Consider the following 23,014-nt stretch of genomic DNA (forward strand, 5'->3'; position numbering starts at 1 on the left):
GGCTATTGCCACCCAAGAAGAAAAGCTTGATGCTCTTGCAAATAGACTTTTGGCAGGGAAAAATATCTTTCATGTGCTTCAGTTATCAACATGAAAAAAAACTGGCACAAAATATTTTTTTTAAAATTGCTATTCCTGATTGCACCCCCCCCCCCCACTTTCATCCACCAGCCCAAAATGCTAAACACAAATTAGATGGTTGTCCAATTTGGCTCCTTAGCTCTGCTTCTCCCAGCCCACTGAGAATGGAGGAAAAGTCAGTGGAAGGTTGGAATGGAAGTGGTAGGGATGGGATGTGAGAACAAAAGAGCGGGATTCAACCCTTCATTCACAAGCTAATTTACTGATAAGCTTGATCAGTCAAAGAAAATGGCATTTTAGAAAGGGCCTTCCATTGTACCATGTATGTTTAAATCAGTGGTTCCCAAAGTTTTCCTAAGGGGGACAGAACCACCTAAGTGCTTGTGGTGGCAGAGGGATTGCAGCAATGTTTAGCTATGTAACCGTGCCATTATAGCAACTGCTGATTCTTTAATTTTACTAGAGAAATGACTTTCTCCTAAGAGCTACAGGCAAATAGTTAACTTTGCTCTTAGCCTTTGCATGTTGGCTAGAGGTAAATGGAAGCTATTCCTTTGATTTCAGAAACTGACCAGAACAAAGTTTTCTTTTTTCCTTTTTTAGTTGCTGTTTGATAGGCCATACAGCAGGGCATTGGAAGCCGAAGCTGACAAAGTTGGACTTCAGTTAACTGCTAAGGTAAAGTTAGCCTTTTCCAGTTGTATATAGTTGTTGTGGTATCCTTCAATTTGGAATTTCAGTATTGTTTCATTTTTTGATTAAATACTAGTTATGTGCAAGAGGTTGATAACTATACCACTGCTGCCACCTAGTGTTAATAAGGAAATTGTGCTTGCTTATCGGAGCTTTTAGAAAACAAACCGCTTGGGCTACTAGAGAGACTAGCTGAATCACAAACCTTGATAGGTAATCTAGAAATATATGAACAGCACTCCTTTTTAATAACTAACTTTGTTTGTTAGGGTCAGCATTCTTCAAATTGTTTTGAAGCCTTTGTTATTTATTGGAGAATGTGATGCTTCTGAGTTAAAAAAAATTTTGAGGAAATATTTTCTTGAAAGAGGAGGACAGGGAAGCAGTCATGTAGCCCAGGGGTCTCATGTAGCCCCCATCATGTAGACCCCATCATGTAGCCCAGGGGTCTCTAAACTTTTCGACTGAAGGGTCACATCAAATATCTGGCACAGTGGTGAGGGCCGGAAAAAAAATTAAATATAAAATTTAAATAAATACATTAGAGATAGAACTTAGATGAATGAATAAATGAATGGGCTCGAATGTCCAGGATTTCTCTGAGCACCAATATGGTCCAACTTAAATGGACCCCATTCCCCCACCCCACAAGCACAACTCCGGTTGTGTTTGGTCAACAGGGCCAGAGGCTCTCAGGGGATCAGAGGCTGGCAGCGGGTCAGATAGAGGCCTGTCGCGGGCTGCATCTGGCCCCTGGGCTGGGGTTTGGAGACCCCTGCTGTAGCCATTGGTGTTGTTGCGTCTGTAATGATATACGTATTAAGCAGGCAACATTTTTAAAAGCATGCCATTTGGCCCTCTGTAAAATATCACTTGCCTTGCTTGTATAGTCTGTTAGTACATATGGTACAGATGCCATTTGAAAGTTGAAGCCTGTGGAGGTTACACTACAAGTCAAGACGCATGGTTACAGTAATCTATTTTTTTTCCCACCACATGATCACAAACCTGTTTTTTCCCCTTTACAGGGCTTTGCAGTGACATGGTGAAAATTACTGTATCCTTATGACAAGTGTCTTTTATCTGCTTGTATTACCAAGCCCCTTTTAACCACAGATTACCTATATGAATGAGGCCTGTGCAACTACAAGTACTTGTAAAGGAGACTTTTTTATTAATGGCCAAATTATGCATCAGTTCAGAGAAGTGTTGTGGGGTTTAAGCCAAATGATTTTTATATTACGATTCATCCTTCCTTCATCTCTGGGTGCCCTATTTATTTGTCTAGAGCACTTGATAAGTCAGTTTCCATCTCTTCCACATTGCAGTTGCTATTGCAGCTCCTTCTTAGCCTGTAAAGGTCAAGATCTTAACCCAGATGGTTTTGCTTTCATTAGCATAATTGGTTTCTCCTCCTCTCCCATTTGCATATGTGCACAAATGCCACCTGTTCATTTCAAGAGTTGTTTGCATTTGCAGACTCCGGATAGTTTGCTTCTGACTTGAGTTACTGTCTCATGTGGCTTTATTTCAAAGAAAAACAGTTTCAATATGGATTTGAAAAGGATTCATTTCCTAATGTTGCTTGGTTGGAAGCAAGACAGTTCTCCTTTGCTCTGTGTTGAAGCCTATGGTAAATTATGATGCAGCCTTTTGCAACTTGAGAGCCAGGGTAGTGTAGTGGTTTGGGAGGTGGACTTAGACCTGGAATATCCAGGTTCGAATCCACCCTCAGCCAGGAAGCTTCCTGGGTGACTTTGGGCCAGTCACTTTCTCTCAGCCTCACCTACCTCACAGGGTTGTTGTGAGGACAAAAGGAGGGGAGCAGCTGTGTATACCACCCTGAGCTCTTTGGAGGAAGGGCAGTATAAAAACGTGAAAAATAAATATCGATTGGCCCAGTAATTATGTGCAACAGATAATTTGCAGGCCTTGGAAAGTCTCCGAATGTGACCGGAAGGAGTCCCTGTGGGTCAGAACCCACGGATTTCATTATTTGTGGGTTTCGGTATTAGTGGGGGGGGGGAGAGGGAGGGCAGGGAACAAACTGAGACTCCTCCTGTATATACATAATAAATAGTATTTAATAAATCATAAATTGAATTTTAGTTAAAGCTGCATTCCAAAGCACATTTACTTGGCAATAAATCTTGACATCTGTGTTATAAAGAATGAGAGTGCTAATGTGATCTTTAGAGATGTTTAATTTAAAATGTAAGACTAAATGTCTCCCCAGAATCTACTTTGCTCTGTTCTCCCTCCCCAAACATTTGTTTTTCTGGTGTCCCACTTGCTACCCTCTCTGTTTTCACATGGTATGTTATTTATTTGCAAATGTTCCATGTTGGAGTTGTGCTGTCCAGAAAAGCTCACTGTGTTGTATATTAGGCTTCTAGGTAGTCTTCTTTCAGATGTAGTGCTTTTTCATTCAGCACTTCTGAATGAAAGACTAAATTGGCCAGCTAAAAAATTACAACTTGCATGAGTTTCAGCACATTTGAAATGCTAGCAAAGGTATCTGGAACCCAATGTACTGTAAATGGATGTGATAGTTCTGCTTCATGTGCTTATAAGAATTCTAAGCTTGTGTGTATTTCTAAGAACTACTTCCTCATTTCCACATGGTACATGTCTCCTCCTCTCTGCTTCTAGGCTTGTATGGATGTACGAGCAAGTTCTGTAGTCTGGAAGAAAATGGAACTGATTGAGACTGTTCTAGGGCATCCCAAAATACCAGAGTGGCTCTCCACACACCCTTCTCATGAGAATCGAGCTGAGCATTTGGATAGACTTATACCAGAGGTAGGCTAAATCTTGAGGCTGTCTTGGCAGTTGGTTGTCTGGGTTTTTTTTTGTTGTTGCTTGTTTAATCCGAGTATCCCTGCAGTGTTGTCATATTTGCATCCCACCCATCTTTAATCAAGAAATTCAGGGTGATCTGTGTGGATTTATTCCCTTTACTTTTCTCCTTCATTACAAAGTTCATATGATTGTATCTTAGCAGCATACTTGGATTGCTTGGTAACCTACAAAGATATCCACATAGAGCTGTGTTTCTCAACCAGGGGTACTCTTACCACTGGTGGTACTTGAGATGGTGTCTAGTGGTATGCACAGGACCCCCAGACTCCCACTACCTGACAGCAAGACCAGCAATGCAGTGCAACAGGCAGGAGTAGGAGGCTCCATTTGCCAGTAGGCAGAGCTCTAGCATGTGCTTTTCACGCACTTGAAAAAGCCCTCCTGTCTGCCCTGAAGTTTACTTACTGAAGTTTGTCCCTTTGCATCTGGCCTCCCAATTCAGAAGTAACTGGGAATGACACCAGTTACCTCTGGTAGTACAGGTGGGTATCCTTGGTATCCACTGATTTGACTTGCCACTAATACCAGGGTCCACCTTTAAATGCCTTGTAAGAAAAACAGAAAGCTCCAAAATCTCATTTCCTACCTTTTGAGCTTTTAAACCATACTGGTTTCAAGCTTCTTGGGGTTAAAGATAGCTTTAAAGACTTACTTCCTAGGTTCTTGCTCATCTGTAGTCACCCCAGAATAATTTGTTGGCATCCTTCAGTCTTGGAAGACTATGGTGTCATGCTCTGAATGGTGGTTCTGGAACAGAGTGTCCTCTCCAGTGCATGAAGCCTGGGTAAAGTAGGTATGGAGGATAGGCTGTTACCCATGCAGCAAATCCCCCCTCTCCACGTCGCTGAAATGGTCCAATGGAAAGGCAGAGGCCCATACGGTTGGTTCCAGCAGCGTCGCAGGAGTTGCCAGAACGTGACTGTGCTCAGCCATGAACTGCCTTAGGGACTCCGGCTCCGGATTTTGCCTCGAGGTTGACTCCTGAAGCCTTTTCCATAACTGAATGTAGCCACAAGGCAGTGGAGGTTTGGGATCAGCGTTTTCCTTCTCTCAGATGAGCTGCCTTCCCAGGCTGATGAGTCCCATCTACCTGGTGGCTGTTTAGTCGCCTCTTACGACAAGTACAGCCAAACTGAGGGCCTATTCTTATCCCCAGCCCCCAGGGGCTAGTCACCCCAGAATGCATTGGTATAGATGCTATACCACATTCAGTCACTAGATGGAGTGAATAATGGAATAATCTCATTCCAATAGATTCCATTAATCACCCCATCTAGTGGCTGAATGCAGTATAGCATCTACCTTGTTACAAGGCATTTAAAGGTGGGCCCTGGTATGCATGGCTTTTGGTATCCACTGGGGGTTCCATTCTGGAACACTCAATAATTACAGAGGTTCTACTGTACTTCCAAGAAGTGGACCATGCAAAGTGGTTCAGTAGGGGAGAAACATTGAGAAATGCTGACATAGAGCATAGGGAACAAAATTTTGAATTCCTTCAAAATTGAAGGAAAATGATCAGTCTCATTTGTTTGGGCTTCAAGCCTTCATTTGTCCTGTGGGAAAAAACATTTGTATCTTTTGTGGCAATTCCTGTATTGCCACTACCTGTATGATCTAATTATCCATGGATTTTTCACCTGTGATTTTATCTCAATGCAGTGAGAAGGGCCCTTTAAATTAAAGGAAAAAAGTCGTTTAACAGCCAAATTTGAAATGTAAATTCTTTTTTTTCCGGCCCCTGGCATGGTGTCAGAGAGATGATGTGGCGCTCCTGCCAAAAAGTTTGGATGTCCCTGGCCTGGAGCAAGGAGAGCAGGAGTCAAATCCCTGCTCAGATGTGGTTCTGAGCAAACCGCTCTCCTAAGTTTAGTTTTCTATCAAATGAATGTTTCATAGGACTTGAGTCCATTCAACTTTCTGCCTTTTTGGCACTAGTACAAATGTGGGACTGCTGTTTTTACATCATTTAACTACAGCTGTATTGTGTTGATTAGTTTTACTGAAATATTTTTATGAATTGTATTTTGATTGTTGTACACTGCTTTGAGCACTGGAAAAGCGATATAGAAATCCTTTAAATAGGAAGGCACAGCTGAACCCCAGTAATGGGTGTCTTTGTAGCAACATTGGAGAGACCCCCTCTGATTTTCTCATTGCTTTTTCTATTTTTTTTGAGGGGGGGGGGTCCTCTTGTGGTGTGTCCATGTTGGTTCACTTTTCTGGCACACCATCACAAATGTGTTTAGATTTTAAATAATTTGCTCCTCATCCCCACACAACATGAGTTTTGTGGGTCTCGCATGCTGTCTCCTATTTGTGGGCTCCTTTCTATCATACATAGGTTATGATTTAGGGATGAAGATTGGAATCAATTTATGCAGAGCTATATATATGCCATTTTGCAAGGCCCTAGTTTTCTGTATGTATGTGTTTTGTTTGTGAGGGAAAGAAAGCAGCCAAACCTAAAAATAGAGTGCATGTTGCAAATACACATATTAGATGCAGACTGTATAAGATAATGGTGAAATATAATGAGACAAATTATACACAAATTGGCTGGTACAGGCATGCTGTTGGAGGGCGCGAAGAGAATTTATATTGTTTACTTTCTAGTCTTCTCTTCAATCAAATGTCCTGTGACAGGAATAGTAAGTGGATCACAACATGTGTGACATGAAGAATCTTCTTAGTGGCTCATTCTCATAGCCATGGTGTCTGAAAAGTTCATAGTATTCAACTGCTAAACTTGTCCTTGGATTTAAGAGGAGGAGTTGTTTGTGTATTGTTCTGTCTCAGAATTAAAGTCTCTTGTGCTTTCTTAACATAAGAAAAGCCCCACTGGATCAGGACATAGGCCCATCTAGTTCAGCTTCCTGTATTTCACAGTGGCCCACCAAATGCCCCAGGGAGCACACCAGATAACAAGAGACCTCATCCTGGTGCCCTCCCTTGCATCTGGCATTCTGACATAGCCCATTTCTAAAATCAGGAGGTTGCGCATATACATCATGGCTTGTAACCCGTAATGAATTTTTCCTCCAGAAACTAGTCCAATCCCCTTTTAAAGGCGTCCAGGCAAGAGGCCGTCACCACATGCTGTGGCAATTAGTTTCACAGACCAACCACACGCTGAATAAAGAAATATTTTTTTTTGTCTGTCCTAACTCTCCCGACACTCAATTTTAGTGGATGCCCCCTATTCTGGTGTTATGTGAGATCTAAAGAGCATCTCTCTATCCACTTTATCCTTCCCTTACATAATTTTGTATGTCTCAATCATGTCCCCCCTCAAGTATCTCTTTTCTAGGCTGAAGAGGCCCAAATGCTGTAGCCTTTCCCCATAAGGAAGGTGCCCCAGCCCAGTAACCATCTTAGTTGCTCTCTTTTGCACCTTTTCCATTTCCACTATGTCTTTTTTGAGATGAGGCGACCAGAACTGGACGCAATACTCCAGGTGTGGCCTTACCATCTATTTGTACGGCATTGTAAGATTAGCCGTTTTGTTCTCAATACCTTTTCTAATGATCCCAAGTATAGAATTGGCCTTCTTCATTGCCGCCGCGCATTGGGTCGACACTTCCATCGACCTGTCCATCACCACCCCAAGATTTCTCTCCTGATCTGTCACAGACAGCTCAGAATCCATCAGCCTATATGTGAAGTTTTGATTTTTAGCCCCAATGTACATGACTTTACACTTATTTACATTGAAATGCATCTACCATTTTGCTGCCCATTCTGCCAGTTTGGAGAGATCCTTCTGGAGCTCCTCACAATCATGTCTGGTCTTCACCACTCGGAAAAGTTTGGTGTCGTCCGCAAACTTAGCCACCTCACTGCTCACCCCTGTCTCCAGGTCATTTATGAAGAGGCTGAAAAGCACCGGTCCCGGACACATCCTTGGGGCACACCGCTTTTCACCTCTCTCCATTGTGAAAATTGCCCATTGACACCTACTCTCTGTTTCCTGGCCCCCAACCAGTTCTCAATCCATGAGAGGACCTGCCCTCTAATTCCCTGACTGTGGAGTTTTTTCAGTAGCCTTTGGTGAGTGACCGTGTCGAACGCCTTCTGAAAGTCCAGATATATAATGCCCACGGATTCTCCTGCATCCACATGCCTGTTGACCTTTTCAAAGAATTCTAAAAGGTTCATGAGGCAAGACTTACCCTTATAGAAGCCATGCTGATTCTCCCTCAGCAAGGCCTGTTCGTCTATGTGTTTTGAGATTCTATGTTTGATGAGACATTCCACCATCTTACCTGGTATAGATGTTAGGCTGACTGGCCAATAGTTTCCCGGGTCCCCCCTCCTTCCCTTTTTAAAGATGGGTGTGACATTTGCTATCCTCCAATCTTCTGGCACTGTGGCTGTTTTGAGGGAAAAGTTGCATATTTTAGTCAAGAGATCAGCAACTTCATTCTTCAATTCCTTAATAACTCTTGGGTGGATGCCATCCAGGCCCAGTGACTTATTGATCTTTAATTTATCAATGAGGTCAGAAACATCTTCTCGTTCAACCTCTATCTGACATAATTCCTTGGTCAGGAGGGGCCATTTGGGCAGTGGTATCTGCCCGAGGCCTTCTGCCGTGAACACAGATGCAAGGAACTCATTTAATTTTTCTGCCATCTCTAAGTCTCCTTTTATCTCCCCCTTTCCCTCCCTCACCATCCAGAGGGCCAACTGCTTCTCTGGCAGGTTTCCTGCTTCTAACATATTTGAAGAAGCTTTTGTTATTCCCCTTAATGTTGCTGGCCATGCGTTCCTCATAGTCTCGCTTGGCCTCCCATATCACCTTCTTACATTTCTTTTGCCACAGTTTATGTTCCTTTTTATTCTCTTCATTAGGGCAAGACTTCCATTTATGGAAGGAAGCTTCCTTGCCCTTTACAGCCTCTCTAACTTGTCTGGTTAGCCATGCGGGCACCCTCCTGGACTTAATGGAGCCCTTCTTCCTTTGCGGTATACACTTCTGCTGGGCCTCTATTACTGTTGTTTTAAGCAGCTTCCATGCACTCTGGAGAGATTGGACTCTTTTCACCTTCCCTTTCAACCTCCTTCTAACCAGCCTCCTCATTTGAGGAAGTCCACCTGTCGGAAGTCAAGGGTTTTTGTGAGAGATTTGCCCGGTATTCTTCCCCTGACTTGCATGTTGAATGGGATCACAGCATGATCACTGTCCCCCAATGGCTCAGTAACATTTACATCTCTAACCAGGTCCTGAGTACTGCACAATATTAAATCTAGAGTCAGCTGTTCTCTGGTGGGCTTCTTACTTGGTGGTTCTTGTTACTGAGTGTTGGCTCAGCTGGAGGTTATTTGGTTTTGTCCAGAGATGTACGCTGTAGTTTGTTTTGCTCAGTTGCACAGAGTTGTGTGTGCTTTCTTTCAGATATTCAGGGGGTCCTTGTTACCCATGCCCCTCCCAAAACTTCTGAACATGACCAGAGTTGTGGTCTTGAGGCCTGGGTGTTCTAAGGGCTGGGGGAGCTGCAAGTGGCAAAAACTGGAAGTGATATTCTTAGGCTTCCCAATGCCTTAGAATGTCATTCTGAGGACCAGCGAGGCCACTCGTGGAGCTCCAGTAGCCCCTGGAGGGTCCAGGTCAGGCCAACCCATGGACTTGAGCATCTATGGGTTTTGGCATTTGCAGGGGTTCTGAGAATGGAACGGAGGACTGACCTGTATGTAGTTTTGCATACAGTTTTACAGACTTTCTTAGGGTGACTTCAGGCATTGTGATCACATCTTGAGATGGATGCATGAATGATTTGTGCATCTGCTTCAAGTGCTTCTGGTGTAATGTGCGAAGAGGGAAGTTGTGTATCTTCCTGTAATGAGATGTGTGAACTTCACTTAACACCCAGTACCAAACTTCTCACTTTATGAAGAGTAGCAGCTCCCCTTTGCACATTACATGAGATGCCATAATGAATAACAAAAATCAGTTGTGTATCAACTATTTTTGTTGCAACACAAACCACTCATGTTATGCAAAATCCTTCATACGGGAATATGCATATCTGTGCACACTCTGTCTCTTACATGTATGCAGAGTAAAGAGACACACAGATGCACGGAAGTCCTAGAAAATAAAGCTTGCATTTTTCAAGCATAGAGGTGTGTTCCTGCCTGCTGCTGGAAGTTGATCTTTCTTCTCAGTCTAACAACCTGTTCTGATGTAGGTGTGTCAACAGAATGTGCAGTGTATCCAAGGGAGGGGGGAGGTCCCGAAGGTGGCCTTGAGATTAGAAATTTATCCCCTTACCTCAGAGTAAGACTCTGCTTGCACCAGCAACTATCAGTTGCACCAGCATCAGTTGCAGAATACCTACAATATGAATTCTGAGAGGATAAGTCTTTAACAAAGTATCTTTCCATATCTGTTGTGAGAGGCAAGAGGTTGTTTGTGCGAAGTGCTCCCTTTGTGTGCCAAATGCCTTTTCTTATAGTTCCAACTACCAAAGTTCTCCTTTGACAGACCAGAGAAGTGTAGCTGCCTGATGCACATCTGATCATCTGAGTTGAAGTTTGCCTGGCAGGGGCTTTAGTACTGAGGAAGGAGTACTGTGATTGGCTACCAATTGTATTCCATATCCCATGTTCCATTGTAGGAAAGTGGTTGAGGCAGGTGTGGTAGAAGGTGCAATTTCCTGCTATTTTCCCCTTCCCCCTTGTTCCTTATGGAATAACTCCTAGTTATACCAGCTCTGTCTTTGGCATAGCATTTTTCTGGCATGAGGGGCATGTCCATTATTTGAAGAGGGTTTAGAACTGTGGTTCCCCAACTCCTGGTTCCTCAGGAGTTTGGGAACAAGAGTAAGTTGTCATGGGGGGTGACAAAGGCAGCAATGCGATTCCCAGGATTGTGCTGCTGCTGGAGCTGATGGTGGCATTTCTTATCTTCCAAATTCCCTTGCTGGCCTCTGGGGGTGTGGGGAGCCCCACAGTGCCCTTTTCAGGGCTTCCCAAGCTTCTGTAACATTAAAAAAAGTTAGAGGAAACCACTTCCCGTTTCACGCTCAAAAACTGGGTGGTTTGGTTTCTGATAACTTCTTTTTTTAGTGTTACAAGTCTTGGGGAGCCTTGCAGAGGGCTCCACAGGGATTTGGAAGGTAAGAAACCCCCGATTAACCCCAGCAGTGATGTGATCATGGGGATTGAGTTTATTTATTTATTTATTTATTTATTTATTTATTTATTTATTTATTTGTACAGGTATTTATATACCGCCTTTCTTTTGGTCATCAGATTTCTCCTCAGACTTTAATCCAAGGCGGTTTACATAGGCAGGCTGTTCTAAACCCCCGTAGGGATTTTTACAATTGAATAGTTCTAGTCTTTCATAGACCTCCTCCTTCCAGCTGGATTCCTTCCTGGTCTGGCCTCTCTCTGGCCCTTCACCTCCCATGCCTCTTAAGGAGGTGTGTTAATAATAATATATATATATATAATATACAATATTTATATACCGCCTTTCTTGGTCTTTATTCAAGACTTTATTCAAGGCGGTTTACACAGGCAGGCTTATTAAATCCACGCAGGGATTTTTACAAATTGAAAGAAGGTTCTCTCTTTCAAGAACCACCACATTCAAGGTGTTACACTCCGATCTGGTTTAACATTCTGGCCTCCATCCTCCCACGCTCCGAGCAGATGGAACAGCTCAGCTGCAGCTTGCCAGCTGCTTCAAGGTCGCACGGTGCCGGTGGCCTCGAACTGGCGACCTTGTGGATGTTAATCTTCAGGCAAATGGAGGCTCTACCCTCTAGACCAGACCTCCTGCCCCTGTTAAGGGGGAGTTGCTGCCTCCCCCCCGCCTCTTAAGGAGCAGTTAAGATGCTCCTTAAGAGCATCCCCCCCGCCTCTTAAGATGTCCCAGTTCGAGAATCTCAGGGTTAGGATTTGGTGTACATTGATTCTTCCTTGTCCCTTTCATGCTGTGCCCCAGTCTTCTCCCTGTTTTGGTCTCTCCGCAGCAGTGTTGTTCTTGTATCTTGCGCTACTAACTGGGTAAGAAGCACTTTTTAAGTGGGTGCTTCTCTTTTATTTAGCAGGGCGAGAGTAACTGTCCCTCCTCACCCCAGCAGTGTCTTTTCTAGTGGCTGGTATTCTTTTGCATCTTTTTAGATTGTGAGCCCTTTTGGAACAGGGAGCCATTAGATATTTGATTTTCTCTGTAAACTGCTTTGTGAACTTTTCATTGAAAAGCAGTCTATAAGTACTGTTAATAATAATCTGAGTGACAACTGTAGCTACATGTAAATCGGTGCAGCATTTTTTCAGCGTTGCACCAGTGTCTGTTGTGTGTCCGTTGGTGGGTGGGAAGGTTTCTGCATAGGTGGGCTGTCATTGCGCCAGCATGCTTGGCGTATCTCAAGGATAGGATTTGTCCATTTACTAATTTGTGTAGGCTGCAATCCAGTGGGGTGCATGCAACCTGCGCATGCTCAAGCAGCTCTCATGATTATTTCTGTTCTTTTCTTCCTTTAATTTTTTTTTATTTTCCCAAGTTTATAAAACTATATTGGGGTTTACATCAGAATAGTTGCTGAGAGGACATGCTGCAGTGTGAATATGCACGTGATTCTTTGTTTTGCAACCACAATGCATATGAGAAACTCCCTGGTAGAAACATTTGGTATCTCTGTTGGTGACCTTATTTTTCACGTCTGTACTGTTCTAACTGTATATCACGGGAAGAGCAAAATTGTGAGTTCACTAAAAATGGCCTAAACTAAGAATGTTTTTCCCCCCTATATATGAGGGGAGGGGGGAATTGCGGTTTAGGACCATGTGCTATCAGAGCCTTGCAGGATTAAAAGCAAGTGCTAACTCTTATTGAGAAGCCATAAAATTCATTCTTCCAGTTTCTAATCCTGCAAGGCTGGCAGATGACAGTTTTTAAGCAGAGGCACGTTTATGTAGAGAAAAGCTATTATTGCCTACCCTCAGCTTTGCAGTAAGAAGTGGAAAAGGATTATAAATTTAGTGAGAAGGAAGGAATATTTGTTCTTAAGATCATTGGGGAGTGATTCAAAATGTAAGGCTAGGTTTTAGAGATTTAGGAGAAGGAGGAAGTCAGATGGGAAATTTAACACATGGATAATCTAAGGTGGAAAATGCAGAGATTGGAGAAGCAATAATTTAATCATTCTTGGATGGTTTGTATTGGTGCCGCACCCATGACTAACAAGTCTAGGGCACTTTATGGAATTAAAGTTAGAGATACTGCTTTTCTCCATCAAAATTATGTGTCTGAACAAATTAATCACATTAATGTTCATGTTTCTAGAAAGCTGTATGTGATGGGCCTTGTATTACTGTAGCTTTGAGCCAAAGTGTGTTGATGTTTTGCTTATTTCATTTTGCATTTCCTCCTCGGAGTTGACAGCTGCAAAATGGGGTCATTTTGGAAATTTAGAGCAATTTAGAACTATAAATACAAGAAGAATCTTCTGAGTAAACATAACCTAGGACAGTGTGTTACTAGCTGTGTCTTGCCTCCTTCCCCATCCCCGGCATGTATGTGATAGAGACAGATCTATAGATGCTCCGTGAACTGAAAGCAGTTGAAGTTAGTACTGTCGTCCAAGAAATAGAGCATTATGAGTTTAAAACCTTAGACATGTAGTCTCTAAAAATGTAAGAGTTGTTTTCTCTTTTATTTTGTCACATTCAAATTCCGTGTTTGGTATTTAGAGAAAGACTTTCAAAAGCACAAATGGCATATCTGTTCCAGTGAAAGTTGCTATGCTATGCTCTGCCTAGGAACACCTCTGTGTTGCAGTTCATTCACAAGGTCTCCTTTTTAAAAACGTAATTGTACTTCATGGAAACCAAATCCCAAAGTAAAGGTCTTGACTTTCTTCTTTGTACCTAAGGAGTGCCATTGGAGCATCTGCTTTTTGAGACATAAGATGTGTAGTATGTAATGTACTGAATTTGTGGGCTGTGTCATTTGTTACTAGATAGTTGAACTTTGAAGAGTTGTGATTTATAGTATAGGCCTTGCATCTATTTGTTAGAACTTCTCCTCCCCCAAACCAAAGCTCTTGCATACATAAACCGAGCTTATAGATCATTTGTGATTCCACAGCAATGAAAAAAAACAAAGCACCATACTGAACTGTCCAGTAATTGCTTTCCGTAGTCACTGGGTAGAAAATTGCATTGCTGTGTCTCTTTACATACCTGGCCAGATAAAGAGATGGAGACCCAATACTGAATCATATTTTGTGGTTTTCACAAAGGCAGAAGTGCATGTGCACAGAGCATGACACAGTCCAGTCATGCCTTTTGCTTTAGTTGCCCAGTAGCAAAAAAAATATTGTATCCTCTCAGGCAGTGCAGCTTGGTCATGCTTCCTGGCTACAAGCTGTTCAAATGCTTCTACGCTGGAAATGTACCCATGGCTTCACTGTCCTGTGATGATAATGCAGCGTCTATAGAAGTGGCTGTACGTTGGGGAGAGTTGCTTGCTTTGCATGCCGAAGGTCTCCAGTTCAGTCTCTAGTGCCTCCAGATAGGACAAGGAAAGATTTCTGCTTGAAACCTTGGATAGCTGCTGCCAAGCTGCTACCAATGGTCTGACTTGGTATAAGGCATCTTCCAATGTTGCAATAAACTATATTTTTCTAGGTTTACTGCTGCTTTTTCTGGCAAAGCTCTTATGCCTTGAACATTGGTCCAACAGGCAGACATTCAACAAGGGCAGTTCTCCTGCATGGAGATGTGGTGGTGGAATAAGCTTCCATTGCCCAATGTCTGCTTGTTATGCAGCTGTTGAGGGCACAGGAACCCTGAGATGGGCAATTCTACCTGGCAAGCCTCTCATTATGCCATATCAAAGACACTCATACAAGATCCTTCTAATCTGCTTCCATGGCAATCCCATAAATACAAATATATGTGCAATTTATGTGGATCTAATAATATGGATTTGTTGTGAGTCAATATGGATAATTGTACAGTAATGACATTTGCAAACTTACAAATTTGCACTTTAATCTAGAGTAGACTGAAGAGCTATGGAAGCTACTGCCTTAGTACTTGAAGAGCAGGAAACAGAATGACTGGGAAAAACGTTAATATAAAGAAGTAAATCAAAGGGTACTCAAGTGTATTTTTATTTATACAGGTATTTATATACTGCCTTTCTCTGGTTGTCAGATTTCTCCTCAGACTTTAATCCAAGGCGGTTTACATAGGCAGGCTGTTCTAAACCCCGTAGGGATTTTTACAATTGAATAGTTCTAGCCTTTCATAGAACTCCTCATTCCAGCTGGATTCCTTCCCGGTCTGGCTTCTTCCTGGCCCTTCGCCTCCCACGCTCCACCTGACGGCAACTCCTCTCTGCCACCGAGGGTCAGCTCATCAGTATATCAGCGTGTCGTCAGTTCTTGGGTACTTCCGGTTGTTTCGAGCTGGCAGCCTCAGATCTTCAGGCATACAAGGCGGCAGCTAAGCCACTTGTAGAAGTGAATGCACTTTTTGCACCTTTTATGCAGTTCTTATCTTACCTTGCAGGGGATGTATGGGACAAGGTATACAGAAGAGTGTATAAAAGTGACCAGTTTATTGGTAGGAAAAATTGAAAGAGACAAATAAGAGAAGCTCTGGTTGAATACTGGTGAATTGTGAAACAGAGAATAATATATGAAGTTCCCCACTGAAATTAACATACAGCAGGTTCAAAACAGGCAAAAGGTCACCTCAGAACAAAGTTGACCTTCAGAAAAGTTTTTCTTCCAGAACATGTAAGAATCAGTCACAGAAGATGAAACTATATCTATTGTGGATGCTGGCACTGAAATGGTTAGAACAAATGCTGCAACTGAAGTAGAAAATGGTAGGCGGTTGAGCCCCTGGAGAACACCTCTCCTTTTTTATAAAATATCTTCTTATTGTGGCTGCTACTACACCACTGGCCTTTAAATTTGGCTAGCTCTTGAGTAACGGTAACTATCTGGAGATGGGAAAGGTTTAGGCAGAGTGGAGCTGTAAAGAAAGGATAGGAAGTAAGACAGTGGCCACCAGTTGGGTGATATAGGATCTTCACCAGAGTAGATTTAGAGAAGTGTCCCACAGCTTCTGAAGTGCATGGCTAGGAGCTTTGTCACTGAATTTTTTAAAATTAGGTTGGTTTTAGAAGGAGGGCAAGTGGAACCTTCAACAAAATGTTGCAGTGTACTTCAGCACCTATGCAAAGCATTTTAGGTCAGGGTTCCAGTCAACCTAGAACAGGCATCTTGCAGGTGCTGTTCAGGCCATACTGAGGGTGTGGGGGCAGACGAGGGGAGTTGACCCCCCCCCCAGAGCATATAGACAGCAACTGTGCAAATGGTGTCATCCACCAGTAGGGAAAGTTTGTTACTTAGCTTAAAGGCTTGTGGGTTGCTCTCTCCTACTGTTACTAGACCCCTCATTAGACTTACTTGCCTGTCTTGTTGTTGTCTACCTGAGTATAACAATGGCTATAGGGTTATTAAGGAATTGAAGAATGAAGTTGCAGATCTCTTGACTAAGGTATGCAACTTGTCCCTCAAAACGGCCACGGTACCAGAAGATTGGAGGATAGCAAATGTCACGCCTATTTTTAAAAAGGGAAAGAGGGGGGACCCGGGAAACTATAGGCCGGTCAGCCTAACATCCATACCGGGTAAGATGGTGGAATGCCTCATCAAAGATAGGATCTCAAAACACATAGACGAACAGGCCTTGCTGAGGGAGAGTCAGCATGGCTTCTGTAAGGGTAAGTCTTGCCTCACGAACCTTATAGAATTCTTTGAAAAGGTCAACAGGCATGTGGATGCGGGAGAACCCGTGGACATTATATATCTGGACTTTCAGAAGACTTTCAGTAGCCTTTCACCAAAGGCTACTGAAAAAACTCCACAGTCAGGGAATTAGAGGACAGGTCCTCTCGTGGACTGAGAACTGGTTGGAGGCCAGGAAGCAGAGAGTGGGTGTCAATGGGCAATTTTCACAATGGAGAGAAGTGAAAAGCGGTGTGCCCCAAGGATCTGTCCTGGGACCGGCGCTTTTCAACCTCTTCATAAATGACCTGGAGACAGGGTTGAGCAGTGAAGTGGCAAAGTTTGCAGACGACACCAAACTTTTCCGAGTGGTAAAGACCAGAAGTGACTGTGAGGAGCTCCAGAAGGATCTCTCCAGACTGGCAGAATGGGCAGCAAAATGGCAGATGCGCTTCAGTGTCAGTAAGTGTAAAGTCATGCACATTGGGGCAAAAAATCAAAACTTTAGATATAGGCTGATGGGTTCTGAGCTGTCTGTGACAGATCAGGAGAGAGATCTTGGGGTGGTGGTGGACAGGTCGATGAAAGTGTCGACCCAATGTGCGGTGGCAGTGAAGAAGGCCAATTCTATGCTTGGGATCATTAGGAAGGGTATTGAGAACAAAACGGTTAGTATTATAATGCCATTGTACAAATCAATGGTAAGGCCACACCTGGACTATTGTGTCCAGTTCTGGTCGCCGCATCTCAAAAAAGACATAGTGGAAATGGAAAAGGTGCAAAAGAGAGCGACTAAGATGATTACGGGGCTGGGGCACCTTCCTTATGAGGAAAGGCTACGGCGTTTGGGCCTCTTCAGCCTAGAAAAGAGACGCTTGAGGGGGGACATGATTGAGACATACAAAATTATGCAGGGGATGGACAGAGTGGATAGGGAGATGCTCTTTACACTCTCACATAATACCAGAACCAGGGGACATCCACTAAAATTGAGTGTTGGGCGGGTTAGGACAGTCAAAACAAAATATTTCTTTACTCAGCGCGTGGTCGGTCTGTGGAACTCCTTGCCACAGGATGTGGTGCTGGCGTCTAGCCTAGACGCCTTTAAAAGGGGATTGGACGAGTTTCTGGAGGAAAAATCCATTATGGGGTACAAGCCATGATGTGTATGCGCAACCTCCTGATTTTAGGAATGGGTTAAGTCAGAATGCCAGATGTTGGGAAGAGCACCAGGATGAGGTCTCTTGTTATCTGGTGTGCTCCCTGGGGCATTTGGTGGGCTGCTGTGAGATACAGGAAGCTGGACTAGATGGGCCTATGGCCTGATCCAGTGGGGCTGTTCTTATGTTCTTATGGCTGCAGTTCTTCCTTTGTTATAAGGACTTAACAAAAGTCAGTGCTGCTGTGTCTGGGACTGCTTTAATCCCTCAGCTCAGCTAACACACCCAGTCTTCCATGGCACTCCTAATGCACATTTTGAAAAATTTGTATCCATTTTTCCATGACAATTTGTTGGGTAGGAAGTGACTCTCCCCAGGAAGCAAAACTGAAATTTATACTCTGAGAGGAAGTCACATATGCACAATAAGCTTGTGCAGACTTTGGAAGCTAATTTGCGCCATTTGGGGAGCAATTTTTAATAAATGAATTCTAGTGCTGTTTCTCCAACAGATATACCTCTTTTGTTTTTGTTCATAGCTCCATCTTCATACAGTCTGAGACCTGAAAGAGTTCAGAGAGCATCATGTTAATGATGTGGGACAGAGTCAACCATGGTTCATGCTTTGATATCTTGGTAGAAAAGGATGAATTGACCTTAGATCATTATAAAAGAATGAATGTTAATTGATCTAAATCATGACAATGATATAAACAGACTCTCCCTGTTTAGCAGAATAAGAACATAAAACTGCATACTTAATAAATAAAAGGAAGTGTAACTATATAGTTACATGCAAAACCTGAACTGTATAAACTATAAGTGCAACTATAATGGGTGCTTCAGGTTTTAAGCAACAATCAGAGAAACGGCTTCCACTATACAAACATCGGTCGTTCTCAGTCCAGTTTTCAGTCTGCTTATGACGCAGTAACTAAAGGTAAACATTTTACTAGCTGGTGTAATTGAATTGGCCTTAAAATTGCATGATGCTGGAAAGCCTAACATTTTCAATATTAAAAAAAACCCAAAATGTGACTGTAGATTGTGATGCATCTGCTGCTGTCCAGAAACAAACAGGCTATTACAAGTGATTCCATTTGAGAGAAGTTATTTTTAGGAAACTCATTAGAAGAACATGAGGTCATCTTTATTTCTGCTTTTAAGATATTTTAGTATTGAATTACTGGACAAAACCTTTCAGTCTCTTGAGAATCTTAAAGCAATTTTGTAGCTGTCTTGCCATCACTTTTTCTGTTCCTTTTTATAAACATGATGAGATATATATTACTGAGAGAGCAAAATTCACTCTCTTGCCCAGGGTTTTATACATTTTCCTCCCTTGAGTGTTCATTTACTGTGAATACGGTAGAAGATAGGTGCACAGAGCAAATATCCAGGCAATTTTTCTTATAACTTGTACATAGTGCTATGAGTCATTTGGCTGCATACTTTCACATGGGCACAGATATTTGACTTGGAGACAGAATTTCCATAGCAGAGTAGTTCTGAATCATGACACGAGAGCCATGTTCCCTTGGGCTCCCTTGGTTGACATTCCGTATCTCACTCAAGGGTCTTTGAAACCATAACTTCAGTAAGGTGTGTGTTTGTAGGAAAATATATTTCAATGTTTAAATATCATCTGAGTATAATTTGTCACTAATGTGGTACAGACCTGTTGCTCAAAATGTTATAACTTTCAGAATTCCATAACACCTGGAAAATCTGTGCACATTTGGTATAAATACGAGACATTTGGGTATGCGGGAGATGATGTACGTATTTATATGTTCCAGAACACACCAGCAACTTGAGTGTACAGCGAGCAAATATGTATGATGTCCAGATCTTATGGTAGCAATACAGGTTGAGACTAATTATTTGCATGGGTTCCGTTCCAAGCACTCACCTGGATAGCAAAAAATGCACTATAGCAAATCCATTTAAAAAACAAAGTTTCTTTGCTCCAGTGATTTAAAAACAGCCTTGCTGACCTTTTGACTCTAAGATAAGAGTCATTAAGAAGACAATCCATCAATCAGTCCACCTCAAAGAGCTTAGAAAGGCGCTTCACTCAGCCCCTCCCTTCACCAATGCAGATATGCTCAGGGGGAAGGAAGGGGCCACTGGAGAGAGAAGGATTGATGGATTGTCAGCCAGCTGCCCCCCCCTCTCATTAAGGAGGCTATTGTTAAAGGACTGTTCAGTTTTTTAAACTGATTTTAAAGGGTTGCATTTTTTCCCTTCTCCAGGGATCAGCACATTCCTTCTCATTTGCAGGGGCCATTCGTGTTGAGTCAAATCCATGTATAAAAATTCCGTGTATAAATAGGCCAGACCTGTATAGACATTTTTCATAGTGCCCTAGTGCTTGTATGGAAATAGAGTGACTGTTATGATGAATAGCTCCTCCCCTCACTGACCTTCAGTATGGCACTGAGGAAACAGCAACAATATATTTTGATTAATGTACCGTACTGCCATTCCTACTGATGGTGCTTTACAGTAGGAAACAAGTCCCTGCCCCGAGGCACCTGCAGTCTCGAAAAGGAGGGAGACAAAAGGGAGATAACAGAGGCTGCCTGTTCAACCTGATGATAGCCAGCTTGATTTTTTTTTTTTTTTTGTGGCCATTGACTCTGGTGGTTTCTCTTCAGCTTGGGGAGAAAAATCTTGTTTTAGTTTTCTCAGTTTATATCCTGTTTCTGAAAGCAAGAAGCTCATAAAAGTATATTTTATCCTTAGGATGGTGTGGGTGAGATTGCCACCATCAAGGCCACCCTAGATGCTTTATACCCTGTGGAGATCTGAATTTGGATCTCCAGTGTCTCTGCCATTCTGGTTGAGTTGAATATATGGGGCATGATGATGTGACTGACATCCCACAGTACTAACTGATGAGCAAATGCTTACTGATGAGAAGAGAATGCAAGATTAAGGTATGAAAACAGAGGATCAGATATTTTTCACACCAAGCTGTACTAAATAGCAATTAATCTTGATTTACATGTTGGATAAATAACACAGGCCTACAAAAATAAAATAAAAACACCACCTCTTTTTTTAGTTGCCAAGGATGTTTGAACAAATTTAGGATATTTTTGGGGTGCTGAATCAAAAAATGGCATCAATTTTAGCCAACTTATATGCCACTTCCTCATGAGGAAGCCAATGCCGTGGCTTTCTCATGAGGAAGCGGTTTGAATCAGCATATAAGGTAGCAATGCGGTGTCCCCAAAACTAGAGCCAATTGGGCAAAATCGATGCCATTTTTGGATTCAGCACCCCAAATATACCCAAGAATAAGTTTAATTCTTACAACAACAAAATGTATGTAGTGCTGTGTAATAATAACTGAAATGGGAAGGAGAATTCTGCTTGTGAAGTCTTACAGGTACAAAAGTGCTGATTCTAGGAAAATCAGTATTAAGGTGGCAGAGTATTCTTTATGGACGATACCATATTATTGCGGAAGTAGTCATGCCTTTGCAATGTTGCAAATGCTGATCTTTGTTGTAATTGACACTGAAGAAAACAGCAGTAACCACAACAGGGCACTCCCTAAATGCGTTCCATTTTTCCATTTTTGTTTTGCAATGAGGAGAAGCATCCATACTGAGAATTGCTGCAAAGTTCACTTTGACTAAGCTGTGACTGCAGGAAAGGCCCATGCTGATCCTAACCTTCTCTCTGTTATGCCTGCAGTCTTCATCTTGTATTTAATAGAGTATGAATCAGTGTGGTGTGTGTGTTTAATCGGGCACCTCTTGCCCCTGACCCCGAATGAACACACACACGATTCTTTGGATTTTGGAGAGGCAATCAAACAGGCGACAGGAGAATTCAAAGAACTTCTTAACGTTTACTCGTTTGCAAACGGGACCTCCACACATGTAGAGGACCCAGAAGGATTACAATAATGCAGGTTTTATAGGGAAAAATAACATACAGGCAGACGCCTAAAACAACATTTGGCATGTTATCAGTACAGGATGTTGATCTGAGGATGGCAATCCAATACACATTGGCAGTTTGTTTACAGAGATATCCCTTAGAGGGGGTCTGGTACTCTGACTCATCCCTTTTACCCTAACCTTTTTATCCTCGTTTGTTGATTGCCCTTATCTAGGACCTTTCTGTTCACCCTTGGAGGCCCATATCACAGTTAACTGGTTCTCTGAGAGGGATAGCTTTTTGGTCAGAGAAGAGCCTTATGGGTGAACTGGGCATCTTGGGATATTTCCATATTGTGAGCTGGGCATATTGTTATCACCCCCTCAAACTGCTTGATGAGAAATAAGAAAGCAAATACCTCCACAGGGTAAGAGTGCTCCAACTAAGCGACCACATGCAAATCTTGGGGGGGGGGGGGGAGGGTGTGTGTGAGAGAGGCAGTATTTAGATAAGTGAAACTAAAGGATAGACACTATATAGTCAAAGCCCAGAGATTTTAAAATGCTTCATTATTTGAAAAGAGGATTACATTGCCCTTTTCAAGATACAACTTAAATCTTATGTTTTTACTTGACTTGAATAATGCTGTTTGGCTTGAATAATGTAGTTTGACATTAATGCAGTCTTGCAATGGCTTATGTTCAGCACAAGCACAGGAGAAAATTCTGGTCTGTCATTATAAATATCAGTTAAGAAACTGATTTATGACTGAAGTAGAAACAGGTTGATATGCATCTAGTGAATTTTTATGAGCAGAATTAGGGTGATCGTCTACAAAATAAAAAGATGGTTCTTAGAGTCTTAAAACTGTATGAAGAGAGAGAGAGAGAGAGAGAGAAAATGGAGCATAAACATATTCATTATGCCAGAGGGGTAAGGGGAACCTCTACCCAGAGTGACTCACAGATCTCAATTCAACCAGAAACTATCAGGTTGTTCAGCTGATAAAACTCTTGACAGAACACTGTGATCAACCTTTGAAGACTGGCTGTAGGCATGGTTGTTTCTAGGCTAGTTCCAGGACAGTGTTGTGTTGTGCAACGCTGAGATTTTGCTGCAGAGAAACATGAATTCAGAATTCCTTAGAATGGAGATGTTGGGTTGCTTACATTTTTTCTTTTATAGGCTATAAATGCACTGGTTCAAGAACGATAGGACTCACCCAGTCCTATTGAACTTTCTAGCACCATGCCACCCTGAGGTAAGGGAACAAATGTTCCCTTACCTTGAGGAGGCCTCTGTGATTGCAGAATGCAGTGTATGTGGTTGGCACAACTGCATCAATGCTGCAAAGTTGGGTAAGACTGGATTCTTTGACTGGCCAAGCTAGAAGTGGGAGGAAGGGCTGGGGGATCATCCCCACAGTTGCACTGTGTTTCTAAGATGTTCTAAGCACTCAGAAGTGCAATGTATTATGAACAAGCTTCAGGCCTTCTCACATGTGTGGAGTTCAGACGGATTATTGTACCCGCAGTCATCCTTTGCTTCTGACATGCTT

The 23,014-nt window shown here is 42.5% G+C and overlaps 1 protein-coding gene across 6 annotated transcripts in view; it reads left to right on the plus strand.

Annotated features, from left to right (window-relative positions):
* OMA1 (OMA1 zinc metallopeptidase) overlaps positions 1–23,014 on the plus strand; it is a 45,270-nt gene that overhangs the window by 17,817 nt on the left and 4,439 nt on the right. For all 6 annotated transcript variants that reach the window (XM_066626355.1, XM_066626351.1, XM_066626350.1 and 3 more), the window contains 2 exons: positions 685–759; positions 3,427–3,576. In XM_066626355.1, the coding sequence (XP_066482452.1) occupies positions 685–759; positions 3,427–3,576 (225 nt within the window). The remainder of the gene's footprint in view (positions 1–684; positions 760–3,426; positions 3,577–23,014) is intronic.

This window comes from Tiliqua scincoides, chromosome 4 (genome assembly GCF_035046505.1).
Source record: "Tiliqua scincoides isolate rTilSci1 chromosome 4, rTilSci1.hap2, whole genome shotgun sequence".
Lineage (NCBI taxonomy): Eukaryota > Metazoa > Chordata > Lepidosauria > Squamata > Scincidae > Tiliqua > Tiliqua scincoides.